General features: G+C 46.5%; 1 protein-coding gene across 1 annotated transcript in view; it reads left to right on the forward strand.

Moving 5' to 3' along the window:
• Window positions 1–234: 234 nt before the first annotated feature.
• ogdhb (oxoglutarate dehydrogenase b) overlaps window positions 235–16,070 on the forward strand; it is a 43,934-nt gene continuing 28,098 nt past the window's right edge. The window contains exons 1-4 of the mRNA XM_041897712.2: window positions 235–378; window positions 2,143–2,724; window positions 7,507–7,695; window positions 7,934–8,027. Of these exons, the coding sequence (XP_041753646.2) occupies window positions 2,491–2,724; window positions 7,507–7,695; window positions 7,934–8,027 (517 nt within the window). The 5' untranslated portion in view covers window positions 235–378; window positions 2,143–2,490. The remainder of the gene's footprint in view (window positions 379–2,142; window positions 2,725–7,506; window positions 7,696–7,933; window positions 8,028–16,070) is intronic.

Genomic DNA, 16,070 nt, shown 5'->3' on the forward strand with positions numbered 1-16,070 from the left:
AGGAAATGCTGTCTAGGGTCAGGGTCAATATGAATAAAACATTACCTCATAGCAAGACAACAGATAACCACATCTCCAATGATCTGCCTACAATTCATTTGGCTTTACAATTAAACGTTGAAGTAATTTTTCTCAGGTTCACCCTATGAGCAGTTACTGCGATTTTGCTTGGTAGGGCAGAATAGACCACACAGTTTATCTCGTACCTACAGAAAGCAGAAAATGTGTGCACGGCGTTCCTCTCCTCAGGCTGACGTAACAGCAGTTTGACACTATTCAGCACATCCGCCAGTGCAATCAGAAAACCTGCCAGCCAATTTATAGAGGAGACATACGGAGAGAACGCTAAAAGCATCGAAGTGTTCCAAGTCGCGGAAAGTAAGTACAGACGCCTATTTTTTAATAGCTACCAAAAAAATGATTGTTGCGTTATTTGCATAAAACTCGCCAGCCATAAGATATAGCTTTTAGCCCATAACTATATGTTGTCGAACTCGTCAGTATTGCCGTTTTCTTAGTTATAAATATATGAATATACCGGGTATTTTGTTGTATTATACAAATCTAAAAGCATTAATTATATTTGTCCAACCAAATGCCATCAGTACCTGATAGGCACAGATAATGCTCGCAGGGAGCGCAATGCGTTGACTGTAGATAGCGCTACCAGCTGGCTCTACACAGTTTAGCGCATAATAAATGGCCTCAGTCTAGGTTATGAGTTGCAATACGTGGCTCATTAATGCTTACTTAATCGATAGTTGCAGCAGAATACAGAATAGTATGGGCCTGAATACAAGAAGTACTGTATGTGTGGTATTTATATAATTACTTCTGTGTGTGAATAGTTGACTGACATAACTTGTTTCAAGTCGCTGCAGTGAGGCTCCAAGTCAACAGTTTGGTTCATTATTAACAAGAAAAAAACAACCGGTGAACTCAATTATGTCAAAAGACCCGGTAGACCGAGGAAGACCACTGTAGTGGATGACCTGAGAATACTCTCTATGGTGAAGAAAACCCCCCTGACAACAGCCCAACAGATCAAAAACACTCTCCTGGATGCAGGTGTAGATGTGTCAAAGTCTACCATACGTAAAAGACTACACCAGCAGGACTACAGAGGGTACACTACAAGATGCAAACCACTGATAAGCCTGAAGAACAGAAAGGCGAGATTACAGTTTGCTAAAAAGCACCTAAAAGAGCCCCAAGAGTTCTGGAAAAAAAGTATTGTGGACAGATGAGACAAAGATTAACATGTACCAGAGTGATGGAAAGTGTGGAGAAAAAAAAGAAATGCCCATGATCCAAAGCATACCACCTCATCCTTGAAACATGGTGGAGGGGGTGTTATGGCTTGGGCCTGTATGGCTGCCAGTGGAACAGGCTCACTTGTCTTCATCGATGATGAAGTAGAACAATTAATTCTGAAGTCTACAGAAATATTTTATCTGCTCAGATAAAACGAAATGCCTCCAAACTCATTGGACGGCACTTCATCATGCAACAAGACAATGACCCTAAACATACTGCTAGAGCAACGAAGGGGTTTTTGATGGCCAAAAAGTGGAAAATCCTTGACTGGCCGAGTCAATCACCGGATCTGAATCCAATTGAACATGCATTTTACATGCTGAAGAGGAGACTGAAGGCAATAAGTCCCCAAAACAAGCAGGAACTGAAGATGGCTGCAGTACAGGCCTGGCAGAGCACCACCAGGGAAGATACCCAGTGTCTGGTGATGTCGACGCATCGCAGACTTCAATCAGTCATTGCATGCAAAGGATATGCGACCAAATATTAACAATGATTACTTTATTCTCATTATGTTACTCTGTCCAATGTTTTTTTATGCCCGAAAATGGGGCATAAGCTTCTATAATTCTAAACGGTTCATCCGATATGTATGAAAATACCCTCAAATTAAAGCTGACAGTCTGCACTTCACCCTCATTGCCATTGTATCCTTTCAAACTCAAAGTGCTAGAGTACAGATTCAAAATAACAGAAAATGGTCACTGTCCAATGAATTATGGTGCTCACTGTATGTTATATGTTCACACAGCACAGGCGGGGTCAGTGGGAACTGGGAAGTATGACTTGACCCTCTGTTTAATTATGTAATCTCTCTCTACACAGCCTGAGAAAACAACGATTTACAGGATTAGACCTCAACCCCCCTGAGACAACGAGAGAGAGTAAACGAGAGGAAGAAGAAGCAGAGGAGGAGAAGGAGGAGAGTGTACACTGTGTGCTCTGTATGTCCCATGCTCCTGGAAGAAGTTGCCTGTAGGCCACAGAACCAGGATCAGCTGTTCCTACACCAATCCTTACCTTAACCATTAGGAGGGAAACACACAACTGACCTAAGATCAGCATCTAGAGGATAACTTCCTCCTAATCCTGGTGTTTCCTGGCGACGGGAGTTGTTATTGATCTACTTCCTGGTTTAGCGAGAGGGGTAGGAGCCACTGGTAATAGGCTACCATGCACCGCTTAAGGACTACTGTTGCTAGGCTACGGCCTATCACGGCCACCCAGACAGCCAAGAGCCAATCACAGGCCAGGCCGGCAGCAGTGGGCGGGGCTTTGAGGACGTATGAGCCAATGAGGAGTTACGCTGCGTCGGTGTCGGCCAAGCCTTTTCTGAGCGGGACCAGTTCTAATTATGTAGAAGAGATGTACTACGCATGGCTGGAGAACCCTAGCAGTGTACACAAGGTAGGAGAGAGAGAGAGTGTGTGTGTGGGGCAGGCAGGTGAGCTGCTTCCCAGGACTATGGCCTGTTTATGTTCAAAACACAGTGGGACAAGAGTTACGCATACACCTGCACGACCTCTCGTCAGGGCAAACATGTGAGCGCGTACACACACACACACATACAAACTGCTCCCCCTCTTACATCAGATTTCTGGGTAATACAGGAAGCTAGAGATGCTGCCAAGGTCATGTGAGAGGTTGTGTGTGTGCTGATATGGCTGACTTGCTTAAACAAATGTGGTTTCTACTGACAATTGAGATGTACAAACTATGGCCTAAGGGGACCACAAGCAGATAAGAAGCAATCCTTAATTTCGATTAAGACATTAATGAGCGAGCTAGGACGGGCGTAGTCAATATAACTATTTGTTCAGCACTTTTGAAATGTACAGCGACAGAATTCAGAACATGGGCCGTTCTTACTGTCTTCTCCCTGTACACCAAGTCATAACCGTAGGATAAATAAAGGGGGCATATAAGCAGACAATGACAGCTCTTACAATATTCGATAATGAAATTTCTCTGAAACAGGCTACAGGCTACATGTGCACCACCAAGTCAGAACAGTATTCGTTGACAGTCTCTCTCTAGTCATGGGTTTTAAACGTTTTGAAATCTCACAGTATCAACTTTGCTGTAGCTTTCTTTTATGCCTGCTACATTACTGCAGACACGGTAATATGAGCCATCCGATTGGCCAGCGGTAAACCTATAGTGCACTTAATTTGCTCTCAGGGCCCGCCAGGAAGGCAGAGTTTGTACCTTCAGACACGTGAAATGGTTCAAAATGGCAACAGTTGCCTACCCGGAGCGCAGGGCAGTTGAATCGGGTGCACCTACCGCCAACAGCCCGAGACCAATAAAAATAAATAGGAACACAAGGCTTAATCGTTGGGTTTTTTACAGAAATGTTTGGCGATAGACTAGGAATGCCTTGGAGAGCGACCGGTTGGTGACCACTGCTTTAGAAAGTTGAGTGAAGTTCAATTGTGTTCTTCTCTCTGTGTCCCACGCGCGCGCAGCTTAGAGGAAACATTACCTCTAAGCACATTATTCTTTCTCTCTCTCCATCACGCTAACTCTCATTTTCTCTCTCTCATTCTCTCCCTCGTTTTTTCTCTCCCTCTCGTTCATCTGGAATGTCCTGTCCTCCCCTGCAACCATTGTCTGTTGGTTAAAGGGCATTGTTGTTGACTCTGTGTTAGTGTGTGAGAGTTGCAATATTGGTTCACATGCATTCACACATGCGCGCGTGCGCACACACACACATACAAATACACACACACATATACATTGAAAGTGAGGTACAGTATTGCGGTTGTTGTGGTGTCTCAAATCAATATATATATATATATATATATATATATATATATATATATATATATACAGTGGGGGAAAAAATTATTTAGTCAGCCACCAATTGTGCAAGGTCTCCCACTTAAAAAGATGAGAGAGGCCTGTAATTTTCATCATAGGTACACGTCAACTATGACAGACAAATTGAGGAAAAAAATCCAGAAAATCACATTGTAGGATTTTTATGAATTTATTTGCAAATTATGGTGGAAAATAAGTATTTGGTCACCTACAAACAAGCAAGATTTCTGGCTCTCACAGACCTGTAACTTCTTCTTTAAGAGGCTCCTCTGTCCTCCACTCGCTACCTGTATTAATGGCACCTGTTTGAACTTGTTATCAGTATAAAAGACACCTGTCCACAACCTCAAACAGTCACACTCCAAACTCCACTATGGCCAAGACCAAAGAGCTGTCAAAGGACACCAGAAACAAAATTGTAGACCTGCACCAGGCTGGGAAGACTGAATCTGCAATAGGTAAGCAGCTTGGTTTGAAGAAATCAACTGTGGGATCAATTATTAGGAAATGGAAGACATACAAGACCACTGATAATCTCCCTCAATCTGGGGCTCCACGCAAGATCTCACCCCGTGGGGTCAAAATGATCACAAGAACGGTGAGCAAAAATCCCAGAACCACACGGGGGGACCTAGTGAATGACCTGCAGAGAGCTGGGACCAAAGTAACAAAGCCTACCATCAGTAACACACTACGCCGCCAGGGACTCAAATCCTGTAGTGCCAGACGTGTCCCCCTGCTTAAGCCAGTACATGTCCAGGCCCGTCTGAAGTTTGCTAGAGTGCATTTGGATGATCCAGAAGAGGACTGGGAGAATGTCATATGGTCAGATGAAACCAAAATATAACTTTTTGGTAAAAACTCAACTCGTCGTGTTTGGAGGACAAAGAATGCTGAGTTGCATCCAAAGAACACAATACCTACTGTGAAGCATGGGGGTGGAAACAACTTTGGGGCTGTTTTTCTGCAAAGGGATCAGGACGACTGATCCGTGTAAAGGAAAGAATGAATGGGGCCATGTATCGTGAGATTTTAAGTGAAAACCTCCTTCCATCAGCAAGGGCATTGAAGATGAAACGTGGCTGGGTCTTTCAGCATGACAATGATCCCAAACACACCGCCCGGGTAACGAAGGAGTGGCTTCGTAAGAAGCATTTCAAGGTCCTGGAGTGGCCTAGCCAGTCTCCAGATCTCAACCCCATAGAAAATCTTTGGAGGGAGTTGAAAGTCCGTGATGCCCAGCGACTGCCCCAAAACATCACTGCTCTAGAGGAGATCTGCATGGAGGAATGGGCCAAAATACCAGCAACAGTGTGTGAAAACCTTGTGAAGACTTACAGAAAACGTTTGACCTGTGTCATTGCCAACAAAGGGTATATAACAAAGTATTGAGAAACTTTTGTTATTGACCAAATACTTATTTTCCACCATAATTTGCAAATAAATTCATAAAAAATCCTACAATGTGATTTTCTGGATTTTTTTTCCTCATTTTGTCTGTCATTGTTGACGTGTACCTATGATGAAAATTACAGACCTCTCTCATCTTTTTAAGTGGGAGAACTTGCACAATTGGTGGCTGACTAAATACTTTTTTTCCCCACTGTATTTGTCACATGCGCCGAAAAAGGTGTAGATATATAGAAAATATTTACTAAATAAACTAAAGTAAAAAGAAAGTAACACAATAAAATAACGAGGCTATATACAGGGGGTACCGGTACCAAGTCAATGTGCGGGGGTACAGGTTGTCGAGGAAATTGAGGTAATATGTACATGTAGGTAGGGGTAAAGTGACTATGCATCGATAATAAACAGCAAGTAGCAGCAGCGTAAAAAAATGGGGGTCAGTGCAAGTAGTCCGGGTAGCCATTTCATTAACTGTTCAGCAGTGTTATGGCTCAGGGGTAGAAGCTGTTATGGAGCCTTTTGGACCTAGACTTGGCGCTCCGGTACCGATTGCCATGCGGTAGCAGAGAGAACAGTCTATGACTAGGGGTGGCTGGAGTCTTTGACAATTTCTAGGGTCTTCCTCTGACACCGCCTGGTATAGAGGTCCTGGATGGCAAGAAGCTTGGCCCAAGTGATGTACTGGGCCATACACACTACCCTCTGTAGCGCCTTGCGGTCGGATGCCGAGCAGCTGCCATACCAGGCGGTGATGCAACAAGTCAGGATGCTGTCGATGGTGCAGCTGTAGAGCTTTTTGAGGATCTGAGGACCCATGCCAATTATTTTCAGTCTCCTGAGGGGGAATAGGCGTTGTCGTGTCCTCTTCAAGACTGTCTTGGTGTGTTTGGACCATGCTAGTTTGTTGGTGATGTGGACACCAAGGAACATGAAGCTCTCAACCTGCTCCACTACAGCCCTGTCGATGTGAATGGGGGCGTTCTCGGCCCTCCTTTTCCTGTAGTCCACGATCATCTCCTTTGTCTTAATCACGTTGAGGGAGAGGTTGTTGTCCTGGCACCACATTGCCAGGTCTCTGACCTCCTCCCTATAGGCTCTCATCATTGTCGGTGATCAGCCCTACCACCGTTGTGTCATCTGCAAACTTAATGATGGTGTTGGAGTCATGCTTGGCCACGCAGTCATGGGTGAACAGGGAGTACAGGAGGGGACTAAGCACGCACCCCTGAGGGTCCCCGTGTTAAGGATCAGTGTGTCAGATGTGTTGTTGCCTACCGTCACCACCTGGGAGCGGCCCATCAGGAACTCCAGGATCCAGTTGCAGAGGGAGATGTTTAGTCCCAGGGTCCTTATCTTAGTGATGAGCTTTGAGGCCACTATGGTGTTGAACGCTGAGCTGTAGTCAATGAACAGCATTCTCACGTAGCTGTTCCTTTTGTCCAGATGGGAAAGGGCAGTGTGGAGTGCAATAGAGATTGCGTCATCTGTGGATCTGTTGGGGCGGTATGCGAATTGGAGTGGGCCTAAGGTTTCTGGGATGATGGTGTTGATGTGAGCCATGACCAACCTTTCAAAGCACTTCATGGCTACAGACATGAGTGCTACAGGTTAGTAGTAATTTAGGCAGGTTACCTTGGTGTTCTTGGGCACAGGGACTATGGTGGTCTGCTTGAAACATGTAGGTAATACAGACCCGGTCAGGGACAAGTTGAAAATGACAGTGAAGACACTTGCCAGTTGGTCAGCGCATGCTCTTTGTTTTAAAATGTATTCCAAAGGAACAAGAGTAATTCATAGGTTATTACTGTATAAATACAACTTAACCATGTCATTTCTTGGTGAATACCTGGCATACCTGGATTGATGGATTTCTAACCAAGCTGCAGTATGTTTATCCCTCCCTCTCCTCCGCCCCCTCTCTGTCCTCCCTCTCTTCTATTTGTTCTCTCTCTGTAGTCGTGGGATATTTTCTTCCGGAATGCCAATGCTGGGGCGCCACCAGGCGCAGCCTATCAGAGCCCTCCTCCTCTGGGTGGTGCTGCTCTGGGATTGGCCAACGCCCAGGCGATGGTTGGAGCTCAACCTAACATGGAGAAGCTAGTGGAGGACCATCTGGCTGTACAGTCACTCGTACGATCATACCAGGTACTGTACACACACACACACACACACACACACGGTCTGTTTCCACAACAGGGTCTTGAGGTCAGGGCATCAGGTTCATATCATTGTGGGTGAAGCTTATTGCTTGTCAAAAGAAATTGAACAAAAGCTAGATGGTGTGAACTGTTGTTTGTGATGGAGGTAATTGAACATGAGGATTCATTACTGACTTGTTAACACACACACACACACTGAGTGTGGTTGCCCTGTTTATGTCTAGGTGCGGGGGCATCACATAGCCAAGCTGGACCCTCTGGACATCAGTGTGATAGACTTTGATGAGGCCCCAGTAATGCTGGGTTTGAAGAAAGTTGGTGAGAAATGTGCGCCTTGCCTCGCTGCTGTGTGGCGCCAACTGTGATTCATCTTTCTGATTGTCTTTCTTTCTTTATTTTTCCTCTGTCTTCTCCCTTCCTTTCTTTAAAAAAAATATTTTAATATATTTTTGTTTATTTATTTTGTCTTTCACCTCTTTCTGTTTCCTCCCTCCCCTCTGCTCTCTTTTTCTGTTTAGTTTTTTAAAAATATGTTTTATTTTATTTGATGCCCCCCTTTTCTCGGACCTGCCCCTCCTGCCCCCTGTAGATTTGAGGTCACCACATGGCACAGCTGGACCCTCTGGGCATCTTGGCTGGCATCGACTCGGGTCCTCCCTCCTCTGACATCATCACCTCCAATGACAAATTGGGTGAGGAGAGGAGGGGTTAAGGGGGTAACGGAGACTGACAGGTTTTAGGCCTCAAATATGGTCTGTCACCACATCTCTAACCCTAACCCCAAACCCCCATCCTCACCCTCCACATGGTTAAACCCACCTGTCACCCAACTATGTAATTCCCTTAGCCTGTACTATAGCATACATGCTGCTACTTATAGCAGCTAGCCAAACTATATATATGGCTGTGCTAGTGTTGCATATGCCATGGATAAATATCACGTGCCGACATTTTGTTTCAGTCATTCTCAGTCACGTTTAAGGAACAGAGAGTCAGATTGTCGTACTGTTAAACAATGGGATCTAGTAATCTCTCCAGACATACTGTTATCTAATCACTCCTTCTTCCTGCCTGGGTAATCTCTAGGTAATGATCTCTTACAGTACACATACAGATGTCGGATCTTAATTTGTCCTATATTGTCACAGCAAAATAATCCTGCAGCAACAGGATTTGAACGATAAGTCTATAATGTTGCTTGATCGGTGGTTAGGCTATTAGCTGTCAATACTGTTAATATAACTGTGTGTTAGTATGGGTTTTCAGTGAATTTATGTAAATCACGAAGCTCATCTGCATTTCCTTCGGTGCAGGAAAATTCTCAGCAACAAAAGAGTGATCAAATTAAGATCCCACATTTGTAAAACACTAATATTTCACTGTATCCATATAGATGCTAGAGATGAGAGAAGAGAAGATAAGGGTGATGGTCACTTGAACCCTTTGAGGACGGAATGTTTTCGGGGACGTCATCATTCCCAGTGTTCTGTTCTGGAATTCTCTAGTGGAATTCCCCCATTGTGATGTCATCATGCAGTCTGTCAGAACGTTCCAGATGGAAATGTGTGTTTCCCCACCCCCACATCCCATGTAGGTTTAACTGCATGGGGGACTGGGGGTTAAAAGGCCTGACAATATCATGATGATGTAGGGGACTGGTCTTATTGTGCACCTGCATTCTCACAAGGCCTTCACGTAGAACAACGTGTCTAGTGTTATTCTAGTGTTGTTCACATAAGCAACGATAGGGAAGGCAGCGAAAGGGTGTGTGCTTGTGTGTTTGTGTGTGTGCGCGCGCGCGCCAATGTGGGTGTGTACTGTCTGCATATGCGCATGTGTGCGTATGAGTGTGCACTGAAAGGGTTACAGAGTTCAAAAAGGAGTGACGACATGGAATGTACAGATAGCCTATGTGGTGTTAGGGTCAAAGAGTTCTCTTCTGCCCTTTGGTTCTGTGTGGCTCAAACTGTTATTGTTGAGCTTCAGTAGACAGACTGATTGACTGGCTGGTTGACTGGCTGTCACTTTTAGCTGACAGGGCACTCAACACCTTTGAGAAAATGCTAGGCCGTGTGAAGCAATATCCTGGTTTGTGTGTTTAAGAGACATCTGTGGGTGTGCACAAGAATATGTGTCTTGATTGTGTCTGTGTGTGTGCGTGCGTGTGCGCGTCACTAACCTGTGTGTGTGTGTGTGTGTGTACGTTTCACTAACCCATATGTATGTGTATCTCTCACTCTGTGTCCCCCAGACATCTCTGGGTATAAAGAGCGTCTGTGTGATCTCACAGCTGGAGGTATGGACACACCCCCTAGACTACAAAACCCAGGATCCTATGCTCTTAGTATAATTCCTCTTTAGCTCCACTACAACTCCGCTACTGCTGCAGCCTGATTCCAAACTGTCACCAATCCCCTGTCCCTATGTACTGGTTGATTATGGCCCTAAGACTACACTCTCAGATGGAGAGGCAAGGTCCTAGGGATAAGGCCACAGTATTGGTTTGGAATTGGTCCCATGATTTCTCTGTAGCTTTCTGGTAATGGTTCCTTAGCCCCTCAGATGTGAATGTTGGTAGGATAGTTCCCTTTCAGTCAGTCAACTTCGGTACAACATACTATGGGAAGTCTTGACGACGTACTCACTCAAACTGTCAAAACTACCCCAAAACTTTACACAACGTCAGACACGGACACGAATGATCTGCTTGGCGTGTTAACACACTGGTGGTTTGTTGTAACCGAGTATTGGTGCTAAACCGTGTTATTGGAGGCTGGCATGCTAGTTGGCTTTGGCGTCATATGATTCAGTGTACCAAGTTAGCTAGCTGAATAAACTAAGTTAGAGTCTATTCCTAGAAACATTGAACCGCTGTAGTTTACAACAATTATAATTTGTGGAAGTTGGGAGAGTTATATTTGAGTGTTTCAGTGAAACGTAAGTGAGGGAGGCCCCGCTCTCTCGCTTTCCCAGATGTTTAGTTCATTTCATTCCGATCTCCTTTGCATTATTGTAGCCTTTCTCTGTAGCCTGTCAACTATGTGTCTGTCTATCCCTGTTCTCTCCTCTCTGCACAGGCCATACAAACGCTTCACACCACGTGGCTGTTGCCACTCTAATCTGGTGATCCCTGCGTGCACGACCCACGTGGAGTTCCAGGTCTCTGGCAGCCTCTGGAACTGCCGTTCTGCGGCCAACAAGGCAGAGTTCATCTCAGCCTATGCTACCCTCCAGTCCCTCGACTTCTTGGTGCTGACGGAAACATGGATTACCACAGAAAACACTGCTACTCCTACTGCTCTTTTCTCGTCTAACCATGTGTTCTCGCATACCCAGAGAGCATCTGGTCAGTGCGGCGGTGGCACAGGAATCCTCATCTCTCCAAAGTGGACATTCTCTCATTTTCCCCTGACCCATCTGTCTATCTCCTCATTTGAATTCCATGCTGTCACAGTCACTAGCCCATTCAAGCTTAACATCCTTGTCATTTATCGCCCTCCAGGTTCCCTTGGAGAATTCATCAATGAGCTTGACGCCTTGATAAGTTCCTTTCCTGAGGATGTCTCACCCCTCACAGTTCTGGGTGACTTTAACCTCCCTACGTCTGCCTTTGACTAATTTCTCTCTGCCTCCTTCTTTCCACTCCATTCCTCTTTTGACCTCACCCTCTCACCGTCCCCCCCTACTCACAAGGCAGGCAATACGCTTGACCTCATCTTTACTAGATGCTGTTCTTCTACTAATCTCACTGCAACTCCCCTCCATGTCTCCGACCACTACTTTGTATCCTTTTCTCTCTCGCTCTCCTCCAACACTACTCACTCTGCCCCTACTCAGATGGTAATGTGCCGTCGCAACCTTCGCTCTCTCTCTCCCGCTACTCTCTCCTCTTCCATCCTATCATCTCTTCCCTCTGCTAAATCCTTCTCCCTCCGATCTCCTGATTCTGCCTCCTCAACCCTCCTCTCCTCCCTTTCTGCATCTTTTGACTCTCTATGTCCCCTATCCTCCCGGCCGGCTCGGTCCTCCCCTCCTGCTCCGTGGCTTGACGACTCATTGCGAGCTCACAGAAGAGGGCTCCGGGCAGCCGAGCGGAAATGGAGGAAAACTAGACTCCCTGCGGACCTGTCATCTTTTCACTCCCTCCTCTCTACATTCTCTTCCTCTGTTTCCGCTGCTAAAGCCACTTCCTACCACTCTAAATTTCAAGCCTCTGCCTCTAAACCTAGGAAGCTCTTTGCCACCTTCTCCTCCCTGCTGAATCCTCCTCCTCCTCCCCCTCCCTCCTCCCTGTCTGTGGATGACTTCGTCAACCATTTTGAAAAGAAGGTTGACGACATCCGATCCTCATTTATTAAGTTAAATGACACCGCTGGTCCTGCTCACACTGCCCTACCCTATGCTTTGACTTCTTTCTCCCCTCTCTCTCCAGATGAAATCTTGCGACTTGTGACGGCCGGCCGCCCAACAACCTGCCCGCTTGACCCTATCCCCTCCTCTCTTCTCCAGACCATTTCCGGAGACCTTCTCCCTTACCTCACCTCGCTCATCAACTCATCCTTGACCGCTGGCCATGTCCCTTCCGTCTTCAAGAGAGCGAGAGTTGCACCCCTCCTCAAAAAAAACCTACACTCGATCCCTCCGATGTCAACAACTACAGACCAGTATCCCTTCTTTCTTTTCTCTCCAAAACTCTTGAGCGTGCCGTCTCTAGCCAACTCTCCTGCTATCTCTCTCAGAATGACCTTCTTGATCCAAACCAGTCAGGTTTCAAGACTGGTCATTCAACTGAGACTGCTCTTCTCTGTGTCACGGAGGCTCTCCGCACTGCTAAAGCTAACTCTCTCTCCTCTGCTCTTATCCTTCTAGACCTATCCGCTGCCTTTGATACTGTGAACCATCAGATCCTCCTCTCCACCCTCTCCGAGTTGGGCATCTCCGGCGCTGCTCACTCTTGGATTGCTTCCTACCTGACAGGTCGCTCCTACCAGGTGGCGTGGCGAGAATCTGTCTCCGCACCATGTGCTCTCGCCACTGGTGTCCCCCAGGGCTCAGTTCTAGGCCCTCTCCTATTCTCTCTATACACCAAGTCACTTGGCTCTGTCATATCCTCACATGGTCTCTCCTATCATTGCTACGCAGACGACACACAATTAATTTTCTCCTATCCCCCTTCTGATAACCAGGTGGCGAATCGCATCTCTGCATGTCTGGCAGACATATCAGTGTGGATGTCGGATCACCACCTCAAGCAAGACTGAGCTGCTCTTCCTCCCTGGGAAGGACTGCCCGCTCCATGATCTCGCCATCACGGTTGACAACTCCATTGTGTCCTCCTCCCAGAGTGCAAAGAGCCTTGGCGTGACCCTGGACAACACCCTGTCGTTCTCTGCTAACATCAAAGCGGTGAGCCGATCCTGCAGGTTCATGCTCTACAACATTCGCAGAGTACGACCCTACCTTACACAGAAAGCGGCACAGGTCCTAATCCAGGCACTTGTCATCTCCCGTCTGGATTACTGCAACTCGCTGTTGGCTGGGCTCCCTGCCTGTGCCATTAAACCCCTACAACTTATCCAGAACGCCGCAGCCCGTCTGGTGTTCAACCTTCCCAAGTTCTCTCATGTCACCCCGCTCCTCCGCACACTCCACTGGCTTACAGTTGAGGCTCGCATCTACTACAAGACCATGGTGCTTGCCTACAGAGCTGTGAGGGGAACGGCACCTCCTTACCTTCAGGCTCTGATCAGACCCTACACCCAAACGAGGGCACTACGTTCATCCACCTCTGGCCTGCTAGCTCCCCTACCTCTACAGAAGCGCAGTTCCCGCTCAGCCCAGTCAAAGCTATTTGCTGCTCTGGCACCCCAATGGTGGAACAAGCTCCCCCACGACGCCAGGACAGCGGAGTCACTGACCACCTTCCGGAGACACTTGAAACCCTACCTCTTTAAGGAATACCTGGAATAGTATAAAGTAATCCTTCTACTCCCCCCCACCCCCATTAAAAAAAGTGGTTGTCCCACTTGCTATCATAAATTGAATGCACCAATTTGTAAGTCGCTGTGGATAAGAGCGTCTGCTAAATTATGTAAATGTAAGTCGCACTCTTGCAACTTCGGTTGAAGGATCTACAATCACGCCTGACAAGGTCAATGAAATCCATGCCACCAGGAAGCCCTGCCTTCCAAAGGTGATAAGTATTTAGGCTCGGATTCATTTCTTCAATTATTCCCCTCTTCACCTCGGTGTGAACAGGAACGATTCATGCTACTAAAACAATTTGAACATGAGACTGTCTTAAGCGCACCAAATGTGGCTACAAGCCCCACTCTGTTGATCTACGTGCGTGTGTGCATGTGGGTGGAGTCTGTTTTTGGGGCAGCGGACTCTTTTCGTTGTGTTCCACCCAGAGACAAAGTCCGCCTTGTGTAGTGTATATCCACTAGGGTGCTTGGGGAGCCAGAGTAGCTTACCAAGCAAGAGGGGCCCAGGCACTCTTTCTGACTCTAGCTAGTGACGACATTTGAACTTCCGGAGTTAATGCCTGTTTAATAATACTAACTAGCTAGCTAGCTAGCTAGCTAGCTGCATGTCAGGCTAGTCTGGTGCTCCATGCTTTATGACGCTACATTTTAGCCCCAGAAGCAGAAGCAAACATGTCTCCCTATGAACTGCAATTGCTAGAGCTTGAACAGCAAGAGCTTGAACTGCTCTTACTACTCAGGAGGAGAAGTAGAAAAAGCCTGAGAAAATGGAAAGTTCGTCCACTGAACACTACAAAAGGGGACGATGGAGAATACACGTCCCTTGTCCAACCTATGCGAAGCATTGACGAGGAAAGACATTTTCAATACTTTCGGATGCCGGTTGCCAGATTTGACGACTTTCTTCAGCAGCTTGCCCCTCACATTTCACATGAGAACACTCACAGCTGCAGAAAGGCCGTCTGTGACCCTTCGGTTTTTGGCGAGTGGCAGCACACAGGAAAGTATCGCTGCAAGTTATAAGGTAGGAATCTCTACAGTTTGTGCCATCGTCACGGAAGTGTGCCAGGCTATCTTGTAGGATTTTGTTGCTTATCCCTCCGTGGAAAAATGGGCTTCACCATGATCGACGTGGGTGCATATGGTCAGGAGGGAGATGCGGGAATCTTCTCACAAATCAAGTTCAGCTCCCAACTCATTGCAGGCCAGCTGCCGCTACCAAGGCTGGAGTGCTTGCCAGGGACCCAAACACAGAGCCCATATGTCTTCATGGGAGATGAGACATTCCATCTGAAGGTAAACCTGATGTGACCATATCCAGGTAAGATACGCTAAATACATGTGACTATACATATAAAGTGATCTGGCATCCCAGTAAGAGGCCTTTGTCCGTTTATTGACCACTCCACACCCACTGGGGACCTGCGTCCAGGAGAGTGGAGACAGGTAATACAAGGGGATATCAGCTTCCTGGTCCTAAGAAACATGTCGGCAGACAGGGCAACCAGTTGCTATAGACGTGCATTACAACCTCAAGGACTACTTCCTCACACCAGCTGTGTAAATGTTCCAATTTTGGAAAACGTGCCACATATGTTCTCTTCCTCTGGTTAATTTTACATTTTAGTCATTTAGCAGACGCTCTTATCCAGAGCGACATACAGGAGCAATTAGGGTTAAGTGCCTTGCTCAAGGGCACATCGACAGATTTTCACCTAGTCGGCTCGGGGATTAGAACCAGCGACCTTTCGGTTACTGGCTCAACGTTCTTAACCACTAAGCTACCTGCTGCCCCATGACTGTTTATACACTAAAAATTGAGTTGCACCCCATTTTGCCCTCAGAACAGCCTCAATTCGTCAGGGCATGGACTCTACAAGGTGTCGAAAGCGTTCCAAAGGGATGCTGGCCTATGTTGACTCCAATGCTTCCCACAGTTGTGTCAAGTTGGCTGGATGTCCTTTGGGTGGTAGACTATTCTTGATACACAAGGGAAACTGTTGAGCGTGAAAAACCCAGCAGCGTTGCAGTTCTTGACACACTCAAACTGGTGCACCTGGCACCTACTACCATAACACGTTCAAAGGCACTTAAATCTTTTGTCTTGTCCATTCACCCTCTGAATGGCACACATACACAATCCATGTCTCAATTGTCTCAAGACAAGTGACATCAATAAGGAATCATAGCTTTCACCTGGATTCACCTGGTCAGTCTATGTCATGGTAAGAGCAGGTGTTCCTAATGTTTTGTACACTCAGTGTATATCATGTTGTGCACTACACACTTGGTTTTTACATTTGAATTTAGCTGTTTTTCTTATTCAGACTTTACAAATCACAATAAAGACTACCATAATGACAGTAACTTCATC

This window comes from Coregonus clupeaformis, chromosome 15 (assembly GCF_020615455.1).
Source record: "Coregonus clupeaformis isolate EN_2021a chromosome 15, ASM2061545v1, whole genome shotgun sequence".
In the NCBI taxonomy this organism is placed as follows: domain Eukaryota; kingdom Metazoa; phylum Chordata; class Actinopteri; order Salmoniformes; family Salmonidae; genus Coregonus; species Coregonus clupeaformis.